We start from the raw sequence: 23,674 nt of genomic DNA on the forward strand, positions 1-23,674 counted from the left end.
TCACTTTTGAGGAGTAGTCATGTTGTCCACCTTTATGTACAGTCTATGGTTGAAAACATTAAATAACCAGAGATATGTTTTAAAGGTCCAGTGTGTAGAATTAATCTACAGCAGAAATGATATATAATCATGTTCTCATTAGTGATTAATCAACTGGATGTTGAATTTCTGTGTTTTATTACCTTAGAATGAGCCCTTTTATATAAATATCTATATCACATAAAAAATCCATCCCACACACTGAACCTCTAAACCGACTAGCTTCATTCGCTAGCTACCTGGTTGGCGCTGATAAAATCCGCCAATCAATGTCTAGAAATGAAAAGCTGCTGATCTCAAAACTGATACAGAAAATACAACGGTAAATCAGCTGATGTTGTCACTATGAACTGCGTGCGTGTCATGTGAGAACAAAAAGGCCGAACAGTCTTTACCACGTGTAGATCAAAAGAACAGGCCGCTGATAAGCCACATTTTGATCGTAACCTGGAGTCAATTCCAACGGCACCAGACTTATTCATCTGTGCTTTGTGTTGCAGGATATTACAGTGGCAGAGTCATTACAAAGATAATGAGAGAGACAATGGTGAGTCTGGATACTATAAAGGGCATTTTCATATCTCACCCTGTGTTATTCCTCTTGCTGCTTTACACTAATTCTCAGGTTTGACTCTCCCCGGCATGTGTTTCACTGATTCTGCTCCCATTTCTACACTGGCATATGTTTGTCATCTTTCCTTCCCTTGTGCTTTCTCAAATGATATTTGTTTTCGATTTAAGTTCAGTAAGAAATAATGAGAATAATGCATCCTAACATAAAAAAAAGTGAAGACTACAGATCAAATTGAATTGCCAGCAAAATTAAGACACAAATATGACAATCCTTGATCTAAGAGTGTGTCAGGGAGTATTTGTCTGTGTGTCTTTGCAGGTGCATTGACAGTAAAAATATATACAATATACAATATTTCTGATTTGAATAATATTTGAAGAGATGATGGGTTATCTAACTTATTGGCCCAATAGTATCTTTCGTGGGAGGCAAACACTAAAGAGGTTTCATCTTTCTGTATCACATTTTCTAGCTGATGAAATCTAAAGTGCACTACCAACCATGTATTAGATAATTACACTTCAGTTTCAATGCTCACATCAGACCAGTTTAGACTCTTTTGTTGGTATGAACGGAGAATAAAACCAGAATCACAGCCCCATGGCTGTATACCTTCGCCAACCAGTGCAGTTTCAGTCTAAATTCATTCTTCTCCAGACTTTCATGGTCACCATGACCTTTGAACACTGTGATCAGTAATCTTTGAGCCTACAGCTAGTAAAAATTTGAAGAAATTCACTAAAGGAAAAATGTATATATCATGGTCAAGAAGCCAAGAACATGTTTTGTGAGACCACTGTGACCTTAACTGTTGACCACCCAAATCGAATAAGTTAATCCGTGAGTCTAAGTGAACATTTGTGCCGAATTTAAAAGGATTCTCTCGAGGGGTTCTTAGGATGCTATGTTCACAAGGCAAATATATAGTTTTGTGAAGTCACATGACGTTGACCTTTTACCTCCAAAGTCTAATCAGGTCTATATCTTTTTTCTGATATATTACGCTCACAAAAACGTGAGGTTACCATGACCTTGACCTTTGCCATTGGACCACCAAATTTTAATCAGTTCATCTTTAAGTCCAACTGAACCTTTTGTACCAAATTTGAAGAAATTCCCTTTAGGTGTTCATGAGATGCTGCGATCACAAGACCAAAAATGTCTTGTAAGGTCACAGTGACATTGAACATTAATCTTTGACAATCAAATCAGTACTTTCTTGAGTTCAGCTGAACATCTGTCTGCATTTTTTAGATATTTTGTTCACAAGAATGTGGACGGACGGATGAATGGACAGCCCAAAAACACAATACGGCCGGTGCGGAGGCTATGACATAATACTAACACATATTAAACTGTCATATCCCAACCATTCTGTGCTACATAAAAAAAAAAGTTTAACTATCTAATATCCTGCAAGTTTCATAAAAGTTTTACCTAAGATATCACCTGAAATATCACACTTCACTGATAAGACTGATGGATGAACACAGATCCATTCGGAAATTAAATAAGGGAAGGATTGAGTGAGCGATGTTTAATTGAGGTAAAAAACTCATCAGACAATATTTAATGCAGTTTTTTTCACAGACATGATTCATCAGCATCTCCGCCTGTCTTGTGTCTCCTGCAGATAAACCTCCAGGCTTGATAATCTGATGGAAAGTCAGTTATTCCCTCCAGTGTCTTCAGTCAGGCATTAGCCTGCCGCTCTGCAGAGTGACAGGCTAATTGACTGATAGAAATTAAACAGGGCCTCATCAAGTCTTCATTGAGCTTCTTCACACTCCCACAGTAAGAAATAAAGATGGGGAAACAGTTGTTGGGGAATAATATTAAAAAGACCACACATTCGTAGAGGTATGTTTTGTTCTTACCTGCAGTTTGACCTTCACAGCATCAATGGTCATAACTTTATTCTGAAAGACACGAGGAAAGGAAAACAAATTGTAAATATAATTGAAAATCTGCAGATATGGAAAGCAAAGGGAACGGGAACAGAGAAGAAACTCAAAAAACTGACACTTCACACAAGTGAGTTAAATCAGCAATTTAAACAAAAACAGCAGCACGATGATGATTTCAGCCACTGATTGAGTGGACGCCGCCTTTCTTGAAGGAAATAGTTTGGAAAGTAAATGGTGTGGTGTGTGTTTGTGGGGGTGTGGGTGTGTGTGTGATGTATTACCATTGGCTTTTTGTGACCACAGTTGGTGTAATAAGTGCTTGGCTTCTGCCTTGAGCCTCTATTTTATCTCTGTGATGTGAGCACCCTGTACTATCTATTGTTCTATGGCAATGTACCAACACACACACACACACAAACACACACACACCTTTTGTTATGATGAATACCTTTGTTTCAGAGAGTTGCATCATTTACGAACACGTGGCTTCCAGGCAATTTTGCATTGTGCAGCTCACGCACGCACACACGTACACGCTCACACGTACCCGCTCACACACACCCACACTCATACACACTATGATATGTATGCACAAAGAAACATATTAGATTTAGGCCTATTTTTCAAGTTGATGGTCACCAGTTGCTGCAGCCCCCACCTGATTTTAAACTATTCCACGACACAGGGAGCAGATCTTACTCTGCCATCTATCATTACAGGGGATGTAATTATACTGGCAAACAAGACGGATGAGTACACCGCCTTGGTCAGCACCCGTTGGGAATATCTAACATGTTCCGCGGGGGTTACAGGCAAAAACGTGTCCAGGAGGCCGGTTTCCAACTGGTGAAAGTTGGAAAGTTATTTTTCAATGCATTTTAAAAGTCTCTATCACATTGTGTAACATTTGAAATCCAACACACATCTCTGTCCACCACATGCTTGCTGGGATGCTACGGCTGTGTCTGTGTCTCGGTGATGATGACCCCATGGGCTCCTTTTATATTTGCGCCCTGGGGGGACATGGTGGTAGCAGCTCTGCATGAAAATGTCAAAATGGAGCACACACACACCAATGCTCCTTCTTTGACGAGACCATGGAATTTGGTATTCAGTATTGTGTTTGAGGTCTCTATGGGGCACTAAATGAAGACCTTGGGGGATCTCTCTGACTGAATAAGCAGATTCAACGGCACTTTTAAGAACTGGGAGAGGAAATCTCACAATTAAATCTGAAATTAAAGCATTGGCCGAACCCCTCATCCATTGCTTAGCATAGTAATTATATAACCCCCTGTAAATCTGGCACCATTATTATGGCATGTTTGTATTGAGAAAGCAGAAACTGTAGCAGGTGCAGCAAAAGAACTGGAATCTACCCACAAGTAGACCTGCCCAATAATGGAAGAAAGCTGTTCCACATGGAGGAGTGAGCACTGATACAAGCATGTCGAATATTACTCTGTTTAACTGGCCAGGTTGAAGTTGATTACAATATAAAACTGAGACTTAAATCACAGGCTGGAGAAACCCTGCAGGAAACCGGTTTCTCAATTGGCTCAGCATATGGTTTGTGTGTGAGTGAATGTGAGCTAATCGCATTGTCCTTATTTATTTGGCCACTCTACTTAACGCCTCATCATCTGCACCAGAAGTTGTTTTTACGTACCGATCACTGCTTTGGTGCTGGCAGCTTCGACAGCTTTAGCAATTGGCCCATTCACAAAAACATACTTTGCCTCATTCTTAATGCATTTCACCCATATTGCATGGGGGATATTGTGAGTTATAGTTAATTTACCTTTCAAATGGGGCATCTATCTGAGATACTTCCATTTGGCTCTCCAATATTCATATTTTCACTACAGAACTCACTGTCTGAGCTTCTGAAACTTGCAGAATCAGTAACGTCTACTACTACACACTAGAGGATTTACCCCTTCCAACAATCGTGGGGGTGCATGTTCCCGACTGGAGGCAAGTCGATGCCAATTATCTGCCCAAATAATTCTGAAGAGTGAGGGGTTTACAAAATAATCGTAATGCTACCAATTGAGTCAGAGCCTCCCTGATGTTTGATAGACAGACCACAAAACGTCAGTCAACCTCAACCTCAACCATGCAAGTTTTCCACACTCCAGTTCAGAAGGTGGAGGTAATACACCTAAAAGTTGTTTGCCACCTGCTATTAAAAAAAAACATTGGATCACCTGTCCTAACTCTTCACTCGGGAAATGAAGGGGATCTAACTGAGACTGTATTCGTTTTTTAATAAACTAAGACATAAGCTCAGACATAAAACAAGCAAAAAGCAATATGTTGTTATTTGGACACTAAACTTGAATGTTATTTCACATTAAATGAGATGTTCAGGTGCAGCCATCCCAACCATTGCTACTCCACTTCAGCTCCACCAGAGCAGATGTTTCCAGGCTTTCAACTCATACAAGTCACCGAAGGTTTGTTGTAAAATTCAGTTGATGTGATCCGTTAATGCAACAACCACAGCTGAACGACTTTGTTAATGTCTGGTAGGTGCAGCGCTGACAGGGATTGGAGCCAGAGTGTTACCGTGACACGGGGTGTTACTAATGTTTTACTTTACACTAGAGCGGAGCTGTTCGCAGCCCTGTGTGTAGGCCGGGTGTTTACATAACTGTGAGTCCACGACATCCTGCAGAGTGTTTTGGCGTTGATGTGAAATCTATCAGAGGTGAGCAGATGGAAATAATGTGAAGCAGTTTCCATGGAGAAATCAAAGAATGAACAAAAAAATCACTTCTTTCCTAATGTGGTATAACTGTTGAGGTCGCTGCGTCGACTGCAAACTGGGCTGTGATACAGGCTTTGGTTGCTTTAATACTCAGGCAGGTTGTGTTACTAACTGATCTAATGGAAATAATGAATTTTGATTATTAACCCTATCAAGTCCTGAAGCTCTCTCCACACGGTTACTGAGACAAATCCTTCATTTGTTGGGCCAGTGGACAATTAAAAAATCTCTGTGTCTGCTGTTCACAGAGCACTGCAGCTTTCTGCAATCAGTTAATGCCTGCACCTGAATGCCATCCCATAAAATTATAACGATGGTCATGGTGACCTTGACATTTGACCAGCAGAATCTAACCAGTTGTGAACACTTTGAGTAAAACCTAAAGATATTCCCTCAAGGCGATCGAGAGATATCATGTTCACGAGCGCGGGACGGAAGGATGCACAGCCCCAGAAGATTACGCCTCTGGTGCAGAGGCGTAGAGGTGCCCGAACTCTGAAGATGTAAAGCTCAAACTGAAAGTGTGACTGACAAACACACACACTCCATTCTTTACACATAAACAATAATCTGCATGGCCGCCCTGCTAATGCTTTTTCAATAACCTGAGACTCTGATTGCATCTCATCTCCCCTCCTCTCCTTCCTCTCCTCACTCTTTCTCTCATTGTCCCCCCTGACCTCTTCACTTCCTCCCTCTCTTTCTCTGTGTGCCTCTCACTCTCCCCTCCCCACACTCTCTTGTTTCGATCCGCTTTATGATGAGGTCCGTCAGAGCGGCTCAATAACCAAAGTGATGGTGGGAGAGAGAACAGAGGAGAGGGAAGTCTAGCGAAGTGCAACAAGGAGTTTGAATAGTTTACAAGAAGATGAAATAAGAGTTTACCGTGTCTGAGTTCACAGGATCGTCTCTGTGATCTCAGTTTTATAAAGCAAACGGCCATCTGTTACAGGAGAGGACCACAGTCTCTGAGGGTCGTTTTCTTGAAAGAACATCTACATAAGAGTCCTCCAGTCAGACAGAAAACAAATGTGTTCAATGAGAATGATTGTGACCCAGCATATAGACACCTTCAACCCCATCCAACTGATTATCCACTGAGATGTAAAAAGAAATGTGTCTTATTACTGCGTGGTTGTGATTGAGCAGATTTGATTGACAGTGGACCGATAAATATAAAACATTCCAACATTTGGCGTTTGTCCAAACCAAACATACGATTTCTGGGACATGATGAGACACTTCTAGAGCTACTGTCCCTAAAAATTAATGAAGCAAGCTCAATAGGAATTCAGTGTTAAAAGCTGAGACCAAAAAGCCATGTTTCCTGAGGTGTGTGTGTGTGTGTGTGTGTGTGTGTGTGTGTGTGTGTGTGTGTGTGTGTGTGTGTGTGTGTGTGTGTGTGTGTGTGTGTGTGTGTGTGTGTGTGTGTGTGTGTGTGTGTGTGTGTGTGTGTACTAGCTGATAAGAATGGCAGCGCTAAAGTGGAAGATTTTGAAATGGGCTTTGGCAGACAGACAACTTTTAAGTTTCGCTGTAGACGCCCACACACTGCTGCAGAGGAGTATGCACACAAACACACAAACACACACACAAGCAATTATTAATTGTACATGCAAATGACAGTGAAAGAGGACGTCTAAAAGACAAATGACAAACAACAGGTGGACATATTAATTATTACAACACCAAAATACTTGACAGTTATTAAATCCCATTAGGATGATACACACGCGCACACAAGCAAATAATAAATACACAAATACCTGCAGACAGTGTTGAGCTGTTGACAAACCACCATTAATATTCAGCAGCCATAATATTCATACAGCTCTAAGCTATCTGTCAATCAACCTGCCAGTCTGACCTGACTTTGAATATATATATATATATATATATATATATATATATGCATATATATTCTTGATCCATAGTGCACATTCTGAGCCAGAGTGTCTGTAATAGCGACCAGAGGATTGAGAAACGGTAGCGAGGTCCCGCCGATACAGGCGCTCGACCAATCCCGACAAACACTTGGACAAACATCACTGTGAAGAACTACCTACAATGACAGAAACAGTATTTGAGAAAAAGATTTTGATGTGTACTTTTTAGTTTGGTCCATGTCCCATCCACTAACATGGAAAAGGCCGGGTTTATGACCTATACTGCAGCCAGCCACCAGGGAGCAATCTGTGTTTTGGCTTTAGTTTTGGGGAGCAGTCATGTTTCTTTTTTAAGATTTTTGTTAAAAAAAAGCTGCTTAACTGTACAGATGAATTGACCAATCACGACGCGGCTGCTCACACTGCAGACATAGATGCAGACAGAGAACTATTGATTGGTTTTGCCCATTAACAATTTTGGAAAAATGAATTCAATCAGACAACCATGTCTTCAATTACGCTGACAAAGAAAGACGAAAACAAACTGAGATGGAGGATGGAGACAATATGAAAATGACTCCAATGTCATTAAAACCCTGCACCAACAATCTGTCAACAGCTGCATCATGTCTCGTAAACTGAAGCAGCCCAATGTCAAACTAATAAGAACTGTGACTATTACATTTTTATTACCAATTTACCTGCAGATCATTTTCTGAAAGTGCTCATACAAAATCGTCAAATGTACAAAACCCAAAATATATTCTATATATTACTGTCATGCAAAACAAAACCACTGGTATCTTCAAATTTGAAAAGCTGGATCCAAAGAGGTCATTTTTACACGATTAACAAAATAGTTTGCAGATTTAATTGCTGATTAATCCTTTTAGCTCTGATGGTCACAACTGCTGAAATAAAGTAAGCTTTTTCACAGTGTAGACAGCTGTATCGATTTGTTTGCTCACATGTTGGTGAGATTGATGAACGCTAGAGACTGAGAAAGGCACAGGAAGCTAATCCGGTGTAAAACCATTTTATTTGAAAATATCTAATTACAATGGAGCCCATAGTTCTACCAAGGCTGATTTTCCACTTTTTCATCATATTCCATATACCTATAATGAGATCAGATACAAGAGCTTAATTGACTATTCGAACCCACCCCGACTTGTTTTTAGAAGATTCCTAACTGGGTGAAACTGGTCCTGACATAGACTGCACAGAAACAAGAGAGAAGCAATATTAATGAATACCTGGTCTCTCACACTGTGAGGACGGTAATGTCTACCATAAAAGAGAGTTTTGTTCTATTAATGGCTTCCTTGTCGCATCAGTGCTCATAAAAATATAATGTTACTGTAACCTGAGGTGGCAGATGGCTGTTTACCCACCATGTGTTGTTACCATCTGGGAAAGCTTTGGAGAAAAATGTTTGGAAAAGGGCAAGCGCTTCCAAAGTAATACTTAGTGATGTCCTCCAATCACCTTCTGTCTAACATGCAGATGTAAGACAGGGGAGGACAAAGCCCTTTTTTTCTAAATTGAGAAAAGCAACAAACTGTCCTAGACGCCCACAGCAGGACACTGATTGGTCAGAACCACTTTGGCCACAGGCGCATCACGTGGAGCCTTGCGAGGTAGATTCTCGCTCACTGGAAATCCAGCTGCCTCGCAAAGTTATCGTCACTGCATCTTTTCTAATCCATCAGTTCCTTGCAGATGTAAAATGGAATCGCAACAGTTTCACTCAAGCAAAGTTCCGATGGTTGGTTGTACCGGTTAAATCTTTAACGTGGTGATTTCATTTGATATTATCATTGATATTTTATCCTGACTCAAACATTTGGGGTCAACGTTTGCACGAAATACAAGGTGTCAACGTGTCTATCCATTTTTAATCGTTTCATCTCTAATGGCTTACTAGGTTATTTGAATGTAATGGAGCAATCATTCATGTTATCAGTAACACACATGTGCTGTGTAAGAGGCTTCATTTAAAAAATCTTTAGTGGGAGAAATAACCAATTCATTCAATGTTTAATCTGTAGAAATATAAGATGTGTTCTTTTGCTCTTATAAGTGATCACACTCTATCGTCCTCAAAATCCCACAAACCGTGCTTTTGCTCTTAAATCTATCTGGCAATACTTTCTCACCTTGTATATACACACACACACACACACACACACACACACACACACACACACACACACGTCTTATGTGAGCTCTTCAAACAGAAGGAGCACCCTGCCATGTAAGCTCAGCAGTCTGGAGGAAATTGACTTGAATTTGTTCTGGATAAGAAGCCAACACAGCCCATGATTCAGATAAAATAAAAGATAAAGGCACCATGTGGAATGTGTTGGAGGCATTTCATATCAGACGTATCTTTGTTTCCTGGTTTATCATTAACTTAAAACAAAATACCTGCAGGAATGAACTTGTGATGTTTTGCTCTGATGGGTTGGAATTGCACATCCAAGAGGTCCCCTGTTGTTATTGGAATTATTTTCCATTCGACTCTCTTGTTTGAGATTGAATCTTTCTTTTCGCATTATGATGTGGTTAAAGAGATAATCACTCACTTTTTTCCAGGAGAAATGATTTTTAGCCAGATGATATCGTTTGATGAGAAATGTTCTGGTCATTCTGCCCAGACCTAAGTATCAGGTGTTGGATGGATCAACGTGAAACTTTGGACAGACCCTTATGGCCCAAAATCTCAATCCTCATGACTTTTAATGCGGGACATGACAAATATTGGGTCTCTGGATATGATGCAGGTATTCATGGTTCCCAGATGATGAATCCTGCAGAAATTGGTGGTTTCCAGTCTTTTCCTGTAGTGCCACCAGCAGCTGAAATATCTACATCATAAATTGGTCCAGGTTGGTTTCCAGTGCCTGTATATAAAAGTGAACGTAGAGTCCGGCAGTGGAAAGTAAAGCTAAAGGGTCTCAATTGCCCCCTGGTGGCTGGCTGAGTGGATGGGACATGACTCAAACTAAAAAAGTCAGAGTTAACATCAAATAAGTCCAGTAAGTTTGCTGAGACCAACTCATGATTGGTCAAGCGTGTATATCCACACGACCTCACGACCGCTGCTCCATCACTGACTGATTTTTTTTTTTAATATTTTGACTTCATATCTGGATAGTGAGAGAAAGTGACGACACATCGTCTATCTTTAAATGTTTGAACATTATACCTGCTAAAACCAGCACATTGGCAACATCATTAAAAGCATGTGGCCATTCTGAGGTTAGCTTTTAGCTTGAGGCATCAATGTTCACCTTCCGATTCGAGACTCCGAGCTCTTGTTCTTATTAAGTTTGAATGCACTTGCTTGTACTTAAGTCACCTTGGGGAAAAAGCGTGTCTGCCATTTGAATGAACTGTAACAGAGCAGCTGATCTCCCTGGAGACTTGTCTTGCTGCTCCAAGGTTAAATCCACTGAGGAGACGGAATTGTGTTGAAAGAAAAAAAAATGTGAAGGTTTTCAGCTCAGAGAATAAATCAAAAATGAAAACTGAGGATTTCTGCATGAGGTTTGTGTTTTGGCTGAACGTATATGTGAGAAATGACTAAAGGCTGAAAACCAATTTTGACGCACTTATCCCAGGTGAGTGTACTTAGTCTTGCTGAATTTGTGGGCTTGAAAGACATTTCCTCTCCTCTTCTCTCATCATTTCATCCTCAGTGGTTTGGCACAGACATGGCTCACACCCTGTATTTGGCAATAAGATAAACTAATCCTGGATTTGTCACCCTCTACAACCCTCTCTTTCACTCTTTTTTTTTTTAACTCATCTTATTATAAAAGCACCCCACGCCCAGCTTCCCTTTCAAAACTTCATCTTCCTTCCTCCCTTTCTCACCCTCCCCTCTGTCTCGTTCCCTCGTGTCCTGCTCTGGCTTGACCTTTGTGATTTCTGCGCAGCTCGCTCTGTCGATCAAGTCTTAAAATATTTAACCGTGTGCTCCTTTTCTCCCTCCCATTTCCCTTTTTGTCATCCTTCTCTTCCCATATTAGTATCAATGTCTTACTGCTCCTCACACCGACTATTCCCCATCTCTCGGTGAAGTCTCGCTGATGGTTTTGTATAGCCAGGGACCCATGAGAGCTCTCTCGCCTTCTCTTCCTTTCTTTGGCCTGTCACAACTTTTAGTAAAGATTTAGATTTGTGGGCAGCCAGCCACAGAGAGTTTGACTTGGCCACTTTAAAACGTGTCTGTTCCACTTGTCTTCTCTTTCCATCTCAGGAGAAGGCACTCCATGAACCTGTACTTTTTTCAGAGGTTCCCCGGGGATATCATTCCTAGTGAATGAATCTGAATGGAGATTTGTATCATTATATTCCCTCCCTGCTAATTTTAATGAGGTGCTGTTGAGTTTAATGGCCCTCCGCTGCCTTTTATTATGGAGAGAAGGATTCTTTCTTTTTCTTCTTTTCTTCTCCTTTGCAGCAGTCCTCATACATGCTGTGGGTATTGAGCATGTAATCACTGGGGGATGTTTTGTTTTTCATGATCACGGATACTTAATCACAGAATATTATCATCATCCATATCATTACACTCGTCTTCATATTACTACCCCGGCCAAGGACGTTATTTTGTCATTAGCAAAATTAGGTGGAATAGACACATTTTTCTATTTATTTTACAACACAATTTCATTGTCATTTTTATGGTTTATTAACTCACAAAAAACGTTTTAGCTTTGGTTGTACAGAGGCTAGTGATACGAATCATTTGAAGATTGCCCATAAATATATATATAAACTAGCTGCTGTGACTTTAAGAGCAGAGAGTCTAAACCAAAACAATAAAGCTGTATTGGTGATTATTTTTCATTGACAGAATAACAAGAATTACCGCACTGCGATTGCATGCCTCTGCCAAGCAGTGCAGTTTCCATGTACATAGTTCTACATATTTTTTTCCAGATTCATATAAGGTCACTGTGAAATCATGAAATCAAAATACTTCAAATGGCCAAAAAAACATTTTTTTGAGGACACCATGACCTTTTGATGACCAAAATCTGGTTGGTTATCAGTGATCAGTAATCGGGTCATCCATAATTCCAAGTGAATTGTGCCAGATGTAATGAAATTCCCTACTCGTAGTACTAAAATATCACATTCACAGGAAAATAAGATCACTGTGACCTTGACCTTTGCCCTCCAGGCCACCAGATTCTAATCAATTCATCTTTGAGTCCGAATGAATGTTTGTACCATATTTGAAGAAATACCCTCAAGCTGATCTTAAGATATCACGTTCAAGAAAAACATTACATACTTTGTGAGGCCAGCGTGACCTTGACCTTTGGCTACCAAATACTTATCAACATTCAACCTTGAGTCCAAGTGAATGTTTGTGCCAAATTTAAACGTGTTCACGTGAATGGGACGGACGACCCGAAAAACATGTGCAGAGGCATAGACAATATTGATTAGAGCAGCTTTAAATATTCAGTGAACTTGGACAAACACAATTGAATGAACCTGTTGTTCAGAAGTGTGCTGAATCCAATGAATTATCAAGGATTAAAGAGCTTGTAGAGCCCGTGTTAGGGCATTAGAATGGACTTTGCAGACTGCCTGGATTTAAGGGTGCAGCATGTAAAGCCCGGATAAACCGTTCAATCCTTTCCCAGACAAGACAGCATTACCCAAACAATAAGCTGGAAATCCTATTAGGGCATGTCGCTTTCTCCCAACAAGTCATACTGGGCTTTAAAACTTCTGCTTGAACCCAAGTGTTATCTCTCTGTGTTTTTAAAAAGGAAAGAGTTAGCAACATCTTCTAGTTTAAGTAGTCTAGGAGCAATGTGTGATACTGCAGCATTTTCTCGAGGATTTAATATTGTCAAGCTGAGAAAGACTGGGCTGGACACTTGATGAAAAGCCATTGTGTATCTGTGTTTTGATGAAGATGAGGGAGTTTGCTTAAGGTTGCTGTTTTATAGATGCAGTCCTTCTTGGCTTTTCTATGTAAAAGGGAACATGTTTGCACCTGATAACCAAAAGCTGGGCTGGACGGTAAATTTGTTTAACGTCTTCATTTTTGTTGTTTTTTTGTTATACTTCATCCTTTCTGCCTTTATTTTCTTCGAAAATGGCGTTTTGGATTATTGTGATTACAGAGCGACGCTGACATTTATTATTGCACTTTCGGCAGATGGAACAAGGGAGAGTGAGAGGGAGGGAAAGAAAGGCGTGTGTGGGGGGGAGATATGAAAGGACAGAAGATGGAAAACAGAGTCTTGGGCATCTGAAAATCTTTTTTTTGTGCGTACAGTCATGCTTTTTTTTTGTTGCTTCTTTGTGTACTTGTGTGCATATATGGAATTTGTCTATGTGGTTGTATGTGTTTCAGTGTGTGTGTGTCAGACACTTAACCCCCCACCTCCACCACCACCCTTCTGCTCTGCTGCTCATCCTGCTCTCTCCAGGGCAGGTAGTGGTTCACTGAGATAAAGGAGGATTACACAGTTGACAAAGACAGAATTCAGAGCAGCATTATTCATTTCCAAAGATGCACGATCTGAAATGACCTTTTTTTTTTAAAAGCACTTAACTGTTTCTCTTTAAAGTCCTTCAGGGTTTTTATGGAGGAGGAGTTCATCAAGGAACATCCTGAGGACCTCTTACATTTGCTGAAACAAGTTTCTCTTTTGTCCTTTGTCACTTATCATGGATGACCTCACAGTTTGGGTGTAATAATAGTTTCATTAAACTTTTGTTAGATGATATAAAGACAGCCAGAGGGTGACTGAAAGGTTTTTGTGAGACAGGATTCACAACAGATCTGAGATGAGGTGTTTTCTTCCTCTGTCAGTATTCCTTTATTGACATATGACTTATGTGCCACTCATTAAATACATGTTGTACAGTGCAATGAACCGTGTGGTACTGTCAGACAAGACAGTCACCAAGAGAAACAACCACGTTTTAATTCATAGCAACAACTGCAATAACTCTTCAGACATTTATTAATTTCCCAGGTCAATATTTCTTTTAACCGTGATTAATCCCTAAACCTGAAGTTGTTATGTCTAAACCAAACCTTAACAATAGAGGTGTCACATTATAATAAAATTAAGTGAAACTAAATTCAAATCATACTGGCCTTTTTCATCTTGTTGAATATACAAAAAAGTTGCATTTCAATGGTGACACGTTGGTTAAGAAAAGTTCTTGTTGTGGTTCAACTGTTTACCACAGCACTTTTCTTGTCTTGATGACCACTCAAACTGCTTTACAGTACAGCTTTGTAATTCACCCACACATTTATACACAGCTTGTATGTGCAGCACGTGTCTATCATACATCAATCAGCCATCAGGGGCTATTAAGGGTTGAATATCTTGCCCAAGGACACGCACGCTGAATGGGGGACCTTCTGATTAGTGTACGACCCCACTCAACTTCCTGACCCACAATCTGCCCAATTCTCTTTCAGTATTCAAGACAGTTTCTGCAGTATTGCAGTATGTGATCATAACAAGTGGCATAAAAACGTATATTACAACAGTTTATACTGTTGATTGTTCTGAAATAAAACTAACACCAGTGCCATGACTTAAAAAGAGGCAGTTTATTGTATTTAAGACACAGTTTTGCGTAGACCACTATGAGGGTTGGCCTCGAAATAGCTTCAAAACAAAGCAAACTATTTCCAGCACTGTGCTGATGTGCTTGTCAAAGCATTCAGCTCCAGTCGTCATTATTCTAATCAAACACCCTCATTTATTTTTTCTGTGTAATGAAAAATCACTTGCTGTTGCTACGTGAGGTTTGTAAATCATTGTTGACATGGGCCATGTTACCATATGATAAAAGCATGTATGCTCACTTTTTTTCACCGTCAAAATCATAGTCAATGCTGTGGTAGTCTGGTTCAATCATAACATGGAAAGGGGATGATATTGCAGAACACCAAACCCAGTATTGCAGTCTGTATAATGTGTTATTATAGGAGAGAGGAAGAGGCAATAACGTTGAAATATTTAATTATCTTGTCATCCTCCCGCCTTGGTGTTCTCCTCTGTAATAAATGTAAACTTCTCTTCAAACAGTCTGCGAGAGGCCATTTCCTGCTACCTGATCCATTTATTTCAGGATAGCAGTCTCACAGGACATCATATCTTGACGTGGAGGTCTTTGGGGTACAAATAAATTCATCAACTTGGTGGGCAGCAGCCTAAGATCCAATCAAAACCTGAAAGTTGGTCTCAACAGAATGAGATAACAACAGTGATTAAACATGCTGTTTACTCTGTTATGAAAACAGACAAAGCAAAACTGCACCTGGGTGTTTGGTAGATATTTATTTTCTACTTTATAAAGGTGCACAGACTCATGGATATGAGCACAAACAGCCGATCATAACAAGCGGCATAAAAACGCTTGGTGAAAACGATTGAAATAAAACATTTTTATTGACAGCATTGTTTCCACCATAAAACGTGTTTAAAGGCTCATTTATGCTCGATAGAGCTTCCTGTCTGTGGTCTGCCTTCATTGCGTCTGTATTTATGCTTGTCTTCTAAAAGCCTACGTATTTGCAGCATTTCTAATCAATGTTGCAAATACCCTTATCTTTCTGATGTTCTCCATTACACGTGGCATCTATTGCACTTCTGTCCGTCCTGGGAGTGGGATCCCTCACATGTGGCTCTCTCTGAGGTTTCTACGTTCTTTTGAAGGTTTTTTTGTGTAGTTTTTCCTAACTCTTGTTGATGGTTAAGGGCAGAGGATTTCACAACTTGTTAAAGCCCTATGAAACAAATTGTGATTTGTGAATATGGGCTATACAAATAAAATTTGATTGATTGATATGGACGGAATGGTGTAGCACCATCGGAAATCGTGGGGTGGCAGTTTAGCGAAAAGCGGAAGTGAAACAACGATAGGACATGTACAACACATTTCAACAATGGTGGGACTCTTTGAGGAGAGACTTTGCATGTTGGTAAGAAACTACACTCACTTTGTCACAGGGACAAGGACTTTCTAAAAGGTACATTGTCACAACCTCCTCCACCGACGCCAAGATTGTTGTTGCTACAAACTCTGTGCAAACCCTAACAACCATGCCAGCGAAAAAGAACGCATTGGAAGTATGTGGGCAGTGATGTTTACATCATTTGATTCAGATATATCTCTTTTTCAAACATAAAGGCAATGAGCCTACAACAAATTATCGATTGTCATCAACAAATCAACTATTACAAATTATCATTTCCTTGCATTTTAATTGAACAACTTCCAAATGTCTTCATTAGCTGGTTTACAAGATGCACTATCCAGTGATGCATTGTCTCTGCCATGTTACATTACGGAAGTAAAACGTAACACAATGGACTAAATTCATGTTCAGTACAACAAGACTGAGAGCTCGATATGTAAATTAGAATAAATTAATATTTTTTGTTGTCTAAAACAAAAATTAAATGACTCAAATGCTGCTAGAGTTCCACAATGAAGTGTGTACACGTGTGTTTGTGTGCGAGGGTATACGCTCTTTCCTGAACCAGTAGAAATAAATTATAAAAAGAAATACAACCCTGCTACAGCCTTCTGCAGAGCTTGTACACAACCATTATTTGTAAATATCATTATTATGGAATTAAAAATGATTCATATAGTTTGGACAGGCAGAGGCAGAGAGGCGAGCTACAATTTTTCCACAGCAGACACCTCCTAGGAACATTAATTGATCACAGACGTACCGCCTAACCCTTCCACCACTTTCAAGATAACGATTTAATGTGAGGAGGGGTTGATCTATGACATGCAAAGGGTCGGAAGGAGTAAGACAACACAAATGCTCACTTCTTCTGACTCCGTGTTTAAGTATGTGTTAATACATGCTGGTTTTATTTAGTATCTAATGGCAGGAACCCTAATTCCAATATATATATAAATCAAATGTATATTTGTTGAATTTAATCAGTGGATCCTCTGAGCGCGTTACAGATCAGAAATGCAGAAGGAAAAGTCAAAGCAGGAGTTTGTTGATTGATGATACAGCATGTCTTTTAAAGTCTGAAACATCTGCCTGAGCCAGTTTATGAATATGCATGACTGTGTTGTGCGGATCGCTTACGATCGCTGCCGGTGTGTTCTAAAATGGTGTACACACTTAGTGTGGTTAGGTAGAAATGCGGTTTCTAGAAGAAGTGTCTAGTTGATCCTCTGAATTTGCAATGAGAAAAAGGCACTGAAGGCTCCCTGAAGGTATTTTGCTCCATTAGACCGTCAAGCAAACAGCTAAACAAATGACAGGCTCTTGCAATTGTTTGTGGACTGTGATGAAGTCAGGATTTCTTCTTTAAGTTCAGAGGGAGCTTTCCAACAGCTCAGAATACATACGTAGGCAAAATGAATACAAAAGCTTAAGGGTTTGTTGGGTTATTTCTTTAAATTTGTAGCTGAGGCTGACAACAGGATTACATAAAAACAATCTTGCCTAGAGCAGCAACAACAGTGCAGAGTAACGAAGAACCTGTAAAATGCTGATCTGAAGTAAATGCAGCACTGGCTATATCATCTTGATTTGCCTTTTTCACAAGAACCCCCGACACAGTATAGGTGTGTAATGAAAGTACCCACTGTTCAGTCTAGTCTATTCATTAGACTTCGTTCAGACGGGTGCTTGAATCAAATAGTAGAGCAGATACTGGATCGACAAAAGTCAGTACTTCTTCTCTGAAGTCTTTTTGACTTGAGTATTTAACTTTTCAATCAAAATCAATTAAGTGTCAAAATAAAGTCACATAATGAAGTTAAATGAAACTGTATTCACACTGCACTTTCCTCATCTTATCAACCACTCAAAGCTCTTCACACTTCAAGTCACATTCATTCATTTACACTGCGCTTTCTCTGTCACACACCATTCATGCTCTGACGGAACACCGATCAGGAGCCCAAGGACACTTCGGCATGCAGACTGGAGGAGCCGGGGATCAAACCGCCAACCTTGGTTAGTTGACACAGTCAGCCATCTGACAAAGTGATAGTCAACTGGTTCAGACGGCAACAAGTTAACAGCCAACTCAGAACAACAGGGGACACGTCTCTTGTCCCAAATCCAATGCCCCTGCCACGTTGCAGGTGTTTAGCCAGGACCAACACATGCTCATTCTAATCAGTGAGACAAAGAGGCTGAGTGGATTGGTTAGAATGGTTGGAGCCTGCCAGGTTTTCACACATTCAGCATAACCAAATGTAAAAAGAAAAACGAGAAATGCACTTTACATTTTTAACTGTCATATTTACATACATTTCTGTCCAAATGTTTGAAAAATAATTCAATGCATTTTAGAGCGTTATGTTCTGCGGTAAACATAATTATCAAATTAGGCTCAGACAGTAAGAGACGTGTTTAACGAGGAAGAGGAAGAAGCAGGAGGATCTCGGCCAGTTTTCCAGCTTTCCAGAACTAAAAAAATTCACTAAGTTGAAGGCAATGATTTACAATGAAAGCTAAATGTTTGAGCTATCAACGGTATTTTATCTCATGTCTCCATCTGCTTTAGAGGCAGAGAAATTAAAGTTTAATGCAAATGTTGGCAACTCTTTTGGCTCTTCAGAAAACCCTCAGGTTTCAGGTGGTAGTTTTCAAACAATGCTTCGGTTTAGAGGCTGTTTGTATTCAGCTGTCTTAGGTCTTAATAGGTTCGTTATTAACTTGAGATCCCATTAGCATTACTTACTGTACCATTATGACCACACTGTTAAGAAGTATGAGGGACCCTGATTGGCTAATGGCTGTTCTAATGGTACATTTTATTTTAAGAGTGCATAACAGAAGTCAATTAAAAAAGCATTTTTAGAGAGCTTATAAAGTGGTTCTGTCTGTTTAACCTGAGCGCTTACGTTAAAGCTGTGTGTGTAATAATGATAATAGATTAAAACATCTAATGTCTCTTGTGATGCTCCCATGAAAACCCATCAAGTTATATAAAATGTGTGAAATTGCCTTCAATCCCATTTACACGCTAATTGAACTCCTGTTTGGACAGACATTAGGGATTTCTTTGTTTTGATGAAAGGAAATGATTAAAATATGATGATACAAAATATTGCTGCACCTAAAAGGCTGATGTTCTGTAACCGCTTTCACAAAAACGAAATCTAGTTTGAAGCTGTGTGTATATAATTTGCTAAAAACCCAATGAAAGGAATGTCGTGCGAAGCTGTGCACTGGTGAGACAAAGCGGCAAATTCGTTTGAGATCATGCGAGATGGAGAGAGAACGGAGGTGAATAACTCTGTGTTGTTATTTCTCATAACTGTGACGGACTGAGGCCAATTTTGTCCATTGGAAATGAAGGGAGTTTGTTAACATGATTCTGTCCATCTATCTTGCGCACACACGCACGCACGCACGCACACACACACACACACACACACACACACACACACACACACACACACACACACACACACACACACACACACACACACACGCACCAAATTCCTCCCCCAGTAACATCATCCGTCATTTTCGAGCAGCGTTGCCAGATAATGCCGTGCTCTGACGCTGCTGTTTTCAAATTAAAAAGCAATCCTTTTGATTTATCCTACGACACTATCTCTACTATAAAACTTCTAATTATAAATCTCATCTTCACCAGGGACGATGATAACCTGAGGGTTAAGCAGCAGACGTCTGATTTATTTATGAAAACACGTTTGAACAACTTGATCAAAGATGGTATGAAGCCAGTATAAATAGAAACTCACAGAGGGGGCGGGTGTCGGCGTACAGGATCTTCAATCGCTGGTTTGGAACCCCTTGACTGGCAGAGGGGAAAGTGAAGGCGCCATGCTGCCAAATGCTCCAGCTGACACGGTGAATGTGTCATTGAGTGGGACAGCTATCACATGTGCATTTGTTTTATATCTATGGAGAAGAAACGGGATGAATCTCTAACTCCTCCCTAAGTTGTTAAAATACTTACATTTCATTCTAATTTAAAGGAGACTGTTACGGGAAGTAGTTGAAATTAAAGTCATTTATTTACAGAGAAATGAGGCAACCAACAGAAACGAGGTCCTGCGAGTGTTGCTCCAACAATCCCAGTGAGATTCTCCAGACTTAAAACAACAAAAGGAAAAAAAAACTTAAGTATAACATTTCTCCTTCGAGCAACAATTCTAAAATGTGTCCTTAAAGACAACTACAATCAAGCCAAAACTCATGTAAGATCCTTTTATGTGTGATATTTAGCTTCTCGTGGAAATAAATAAGTCTTCCATGTGAAACCTTGTGTCAAAATGTAAAAACAATCTTGCTCCAGTGGAGCCGTTCTGCGGCCGTCAGCAGAGGACTGTGATTGAACTGGAATGCTTCCAAATCTGAGCGCACTGAGCTGGGAGAGTGTGAAGCAAAGGATTTTTTTTTTTTAATGCCAACCCAGAATGAATACGGTCCTCGAACCCATCTGTAAAACGTGTCCCCACATGCAGATTTCGGTCCTGGCTTGATGTGTGGCTGCAACAACAACAAATAAAACCCCTCGCCTCCTCCAGCTGATGACCTCAGTCAATCCAGAGGCTCGAGAGCACCTGAAAGCCGCCGAGCGAGCAGAAGCATTTTCCACTTCGTTGCCACGGTTACTGGTCCATAACAACCGTCTCCTGGGAACCCGGCAGGCTCTCGAGGAGTCACGTGACGCAAAAGGGAAAAAAAGTAAAACTGACCAGACCTGCAAACCTTTGTCTAACATGGATCTGTCTCCGGGTCCTCGGGTTCCAGCGGCCCCACTTCACTGTGGGGTCAAGTTATATAACAGCTGCAATTTACCAGAGAAGCAAAGTTAATTCAAACGAAAACCAACAGCAGAGAGGATTAGGAATGAAAGGAAGAGGAGAGGAAATGATGGGTTATATAACAGAGCAGAAAATGCAGCTTTGACTTTCCACTGTTCCTAATGTTGTTTTGATCCTGTGGCAGCTTATTAGCACGAGTGTGCTTCATCATATTGCTTATTCATGAACATTGACGGGCGTCTGCATGGGGCTCATATCCAGCTCATGCTGCAGGAGAAGAGCAGACCATCCATTCTGTAATGTGGTTTTTAACATTTTTGGTGGTGGTTAAATTGTTCATAAGTTCATTGTTTAATTACACCCATTTATACGTATATAATGCATATAATTTTTTATTTACATTGTATACCATACCTGCCTATAAACTTAAAACAGTCTATAAATGCATATATGAGTGTATCTCCTTATTCTAATGCACATATACTGTTCACATCCTGTGTCACTGCACTTTATCCAAGTCTCTCTACAAATTTACATCTGGAGTGAAAGGTGTATATTATTTAACTTTTATTTAACTTTACTTTCATTGCCTATTTTGTTCTATTATTATAATTTAACCTTTTCCCTTATCTACCTTAATCCGACTATCTGCGACTCTAACAAGTGATTTTACAGAGCGTTGGATCAATAAACCTCGTCTTATCTTATCTTAACCTTTATTATAGTTTGAGGTTTTTATCACTTGTGCAAAAGAGCATCGTTCACCAGAAGAAAACGGATGATTGCAGAAAAAAAAAAGAAGACAGCACAGACTTTTATCAACGCTTAACAATTCTCCAACTTTCTTAAATGTCTAGAACTCATTATTTCCACCAAGGAGCTTTTTTGACTCCAGATTGTCATGAAACTCGTTTTTTTGTTAAATGTCAGGTGTAATTGGTAGCACCGGTTTAGTCACGAAACTCTGTGGGAAAATTTCGACACTGTGTCATCCCTAGTGCAGATCTGATTAAAAATCTGAATCTGGTCAATTTAAATGGGTTTTATAAGGGGGCTGATGGGCCTCAGCGGTCTACTGGGTGCCATTCTAGTTGATAGTTAAAATCTTGCATACCCTTTAAATAAGGTTCAGGTGGAGTGTCTCACCCACAGCCGTCTGACAGAACTGATGTGTGACTCTACACTGTGTTACGTAAACTGACAAAGTCATTATGTCAAGGTTGACGTGAGGAGAAGCTGGATACCTCAGGTAAAGAGACAGCTGTATATATGCACATGAAGAAAAACGGATATAAAGCAAAGCCCCACAGATATGAATGATTCATCCTAGACAAAATAAAGCAAAGCAATGTGCTGATGAGGTGTGTGAACGTGTGGGAATCAGTTTTCTGCCACTGTGCATGCACCTTTTTAACCCGTTTCCATATCGTGGATCGCCTCTGGTGTACCTGTACACCGTTACTATGACAACCAATTTCTGTCCAGTGTGTCTGGTGTCCAGTGGTAGTATTTCAAAGCAGACAGTCAATCATAAAGATGAGATGTTTTTTTTCTTCTCTTTCTGATTTGCCTGCAGGCTGAAGATAGCTGCAGTCTCATTAAGATTCACAGCAACGGGGGGGAAAAAAGGCGTCCCGGGATCGATGGACGCCGTCTGGGAGCCTGAAGAGCCACTGAGGGACCGCAATCATCATCAGTCTTCGGCTGACTGATTACAGTCCGTCCATCAGGATTGTCACACAGCGTGATAGATGGTGCTTGATGCATGTGCCTGTCCTAAAATTCATACAATTACAGGTACAGAGCCGAGCAAGGATTCACATAGATAAAGATTGAATTTGTAAAAATGAAAGGAACTGATTTAATTACTGGGACAGTGGACGTGAGTAGTAGATTCCATCTCACACCGATAGTACGGCCAACTCTAAAATTAACACAATTCCCTTGAACACAGTTTCTTCCCACTCTTATAAAACGAGTGTGAATCACAAGCTTGACACTCACACTCAACATTTGAGTCTTGAATTTCAATAAGCTAAGGGGCCAGCAGCCAGACTAATCCAGGAAGAATAAGAAACAAGAAGTGAAGTGAACTCTTAAACCTCATCAATCTCTTGATGAACTAATGAACTCCCCTCCGCGTCGTGCACCTTTTAAATAAATCACTGCATTGTCAGTACCTTGAGATTTTGAACTCGAATGGCGGTTAGTCTTGTGTCTCGTGTGCGTCTGTTATTCACACAATGAGCATATCTGCTGCAGGAGCGGCATCATGTAACACCACTCCACAACATTTCATAAAAATCCTACTAACAAACAGATGAATGGACAGGGGTGACAACATAACCTCCTTGACAGAGGTATACAAAATATTTCAGTGGGAAACTTTTAAGAAAAGTATTTCATGATTACTTCCAGAGCAGCCTGAAAAAAACATCATTTCCTCTCCGTCTTCAAGGAGGAGTTTGAACATGCTGAGAGAGATTTCTCTATTATCCTTTCACTATATCCTTCAGGTTTTCAGGTGTATGCCAAGGTCAAGTTGGATTTCTCTCCAAATCAAAACATGGCTCACAAAGTAAAATGGAGTGCACAGGAGGATTTTTTCTCTTGTCTGCAGTTTAAGCAGGATGTAGTTTCCTCCTCATCTTTAGTGAAGAGCAAAGGTTTGCCATACATTTATTAATTTGTGGCG

The 23,674-nt window shown here is 40.1% G+C and overlaps 1 protein-coding gene across 1 annotated transcript in view; it reads right to left on the bottom strand.

Annotated features, from left to right (window-relative positions):
* The window catches only part of LOC118100996 (ras-related protein Rab-26), a 69,128-nt gene that overhangs the window by 37,597 nt on the left and 7,857 nt on the right, over positions 1 to 23,674 (bottom strand). The window contains exon 3 of the mRNA XM_047338447.1: positions 2,491 to 2,532. Within this exon, the coding sequence (XP_047194403.1) occupies positions 2,491 to 2,532 (42 nt within the window). The remainder of the gene's footprint in view (positions 1 to 2,490; positions 2,533 to 23,674) is intronic.

The sequence above is a fragment of the Hippoglossus stenolepis genome, chromosome 21 (genome assembly GCF_022539355.2).
Source record: "Hippoglossus stenolepis isolate QCI-W04-F060 chromosome 21, HSTE1.2, whole genome shotgun sequence".
Lineage (NCBI taxonomy): Eukaryota > Metazoa > Chordata > Actinopteri > Pleuronectiformes > Pleuronectidae > Hippoglossus > Hippoglossus stenolepis.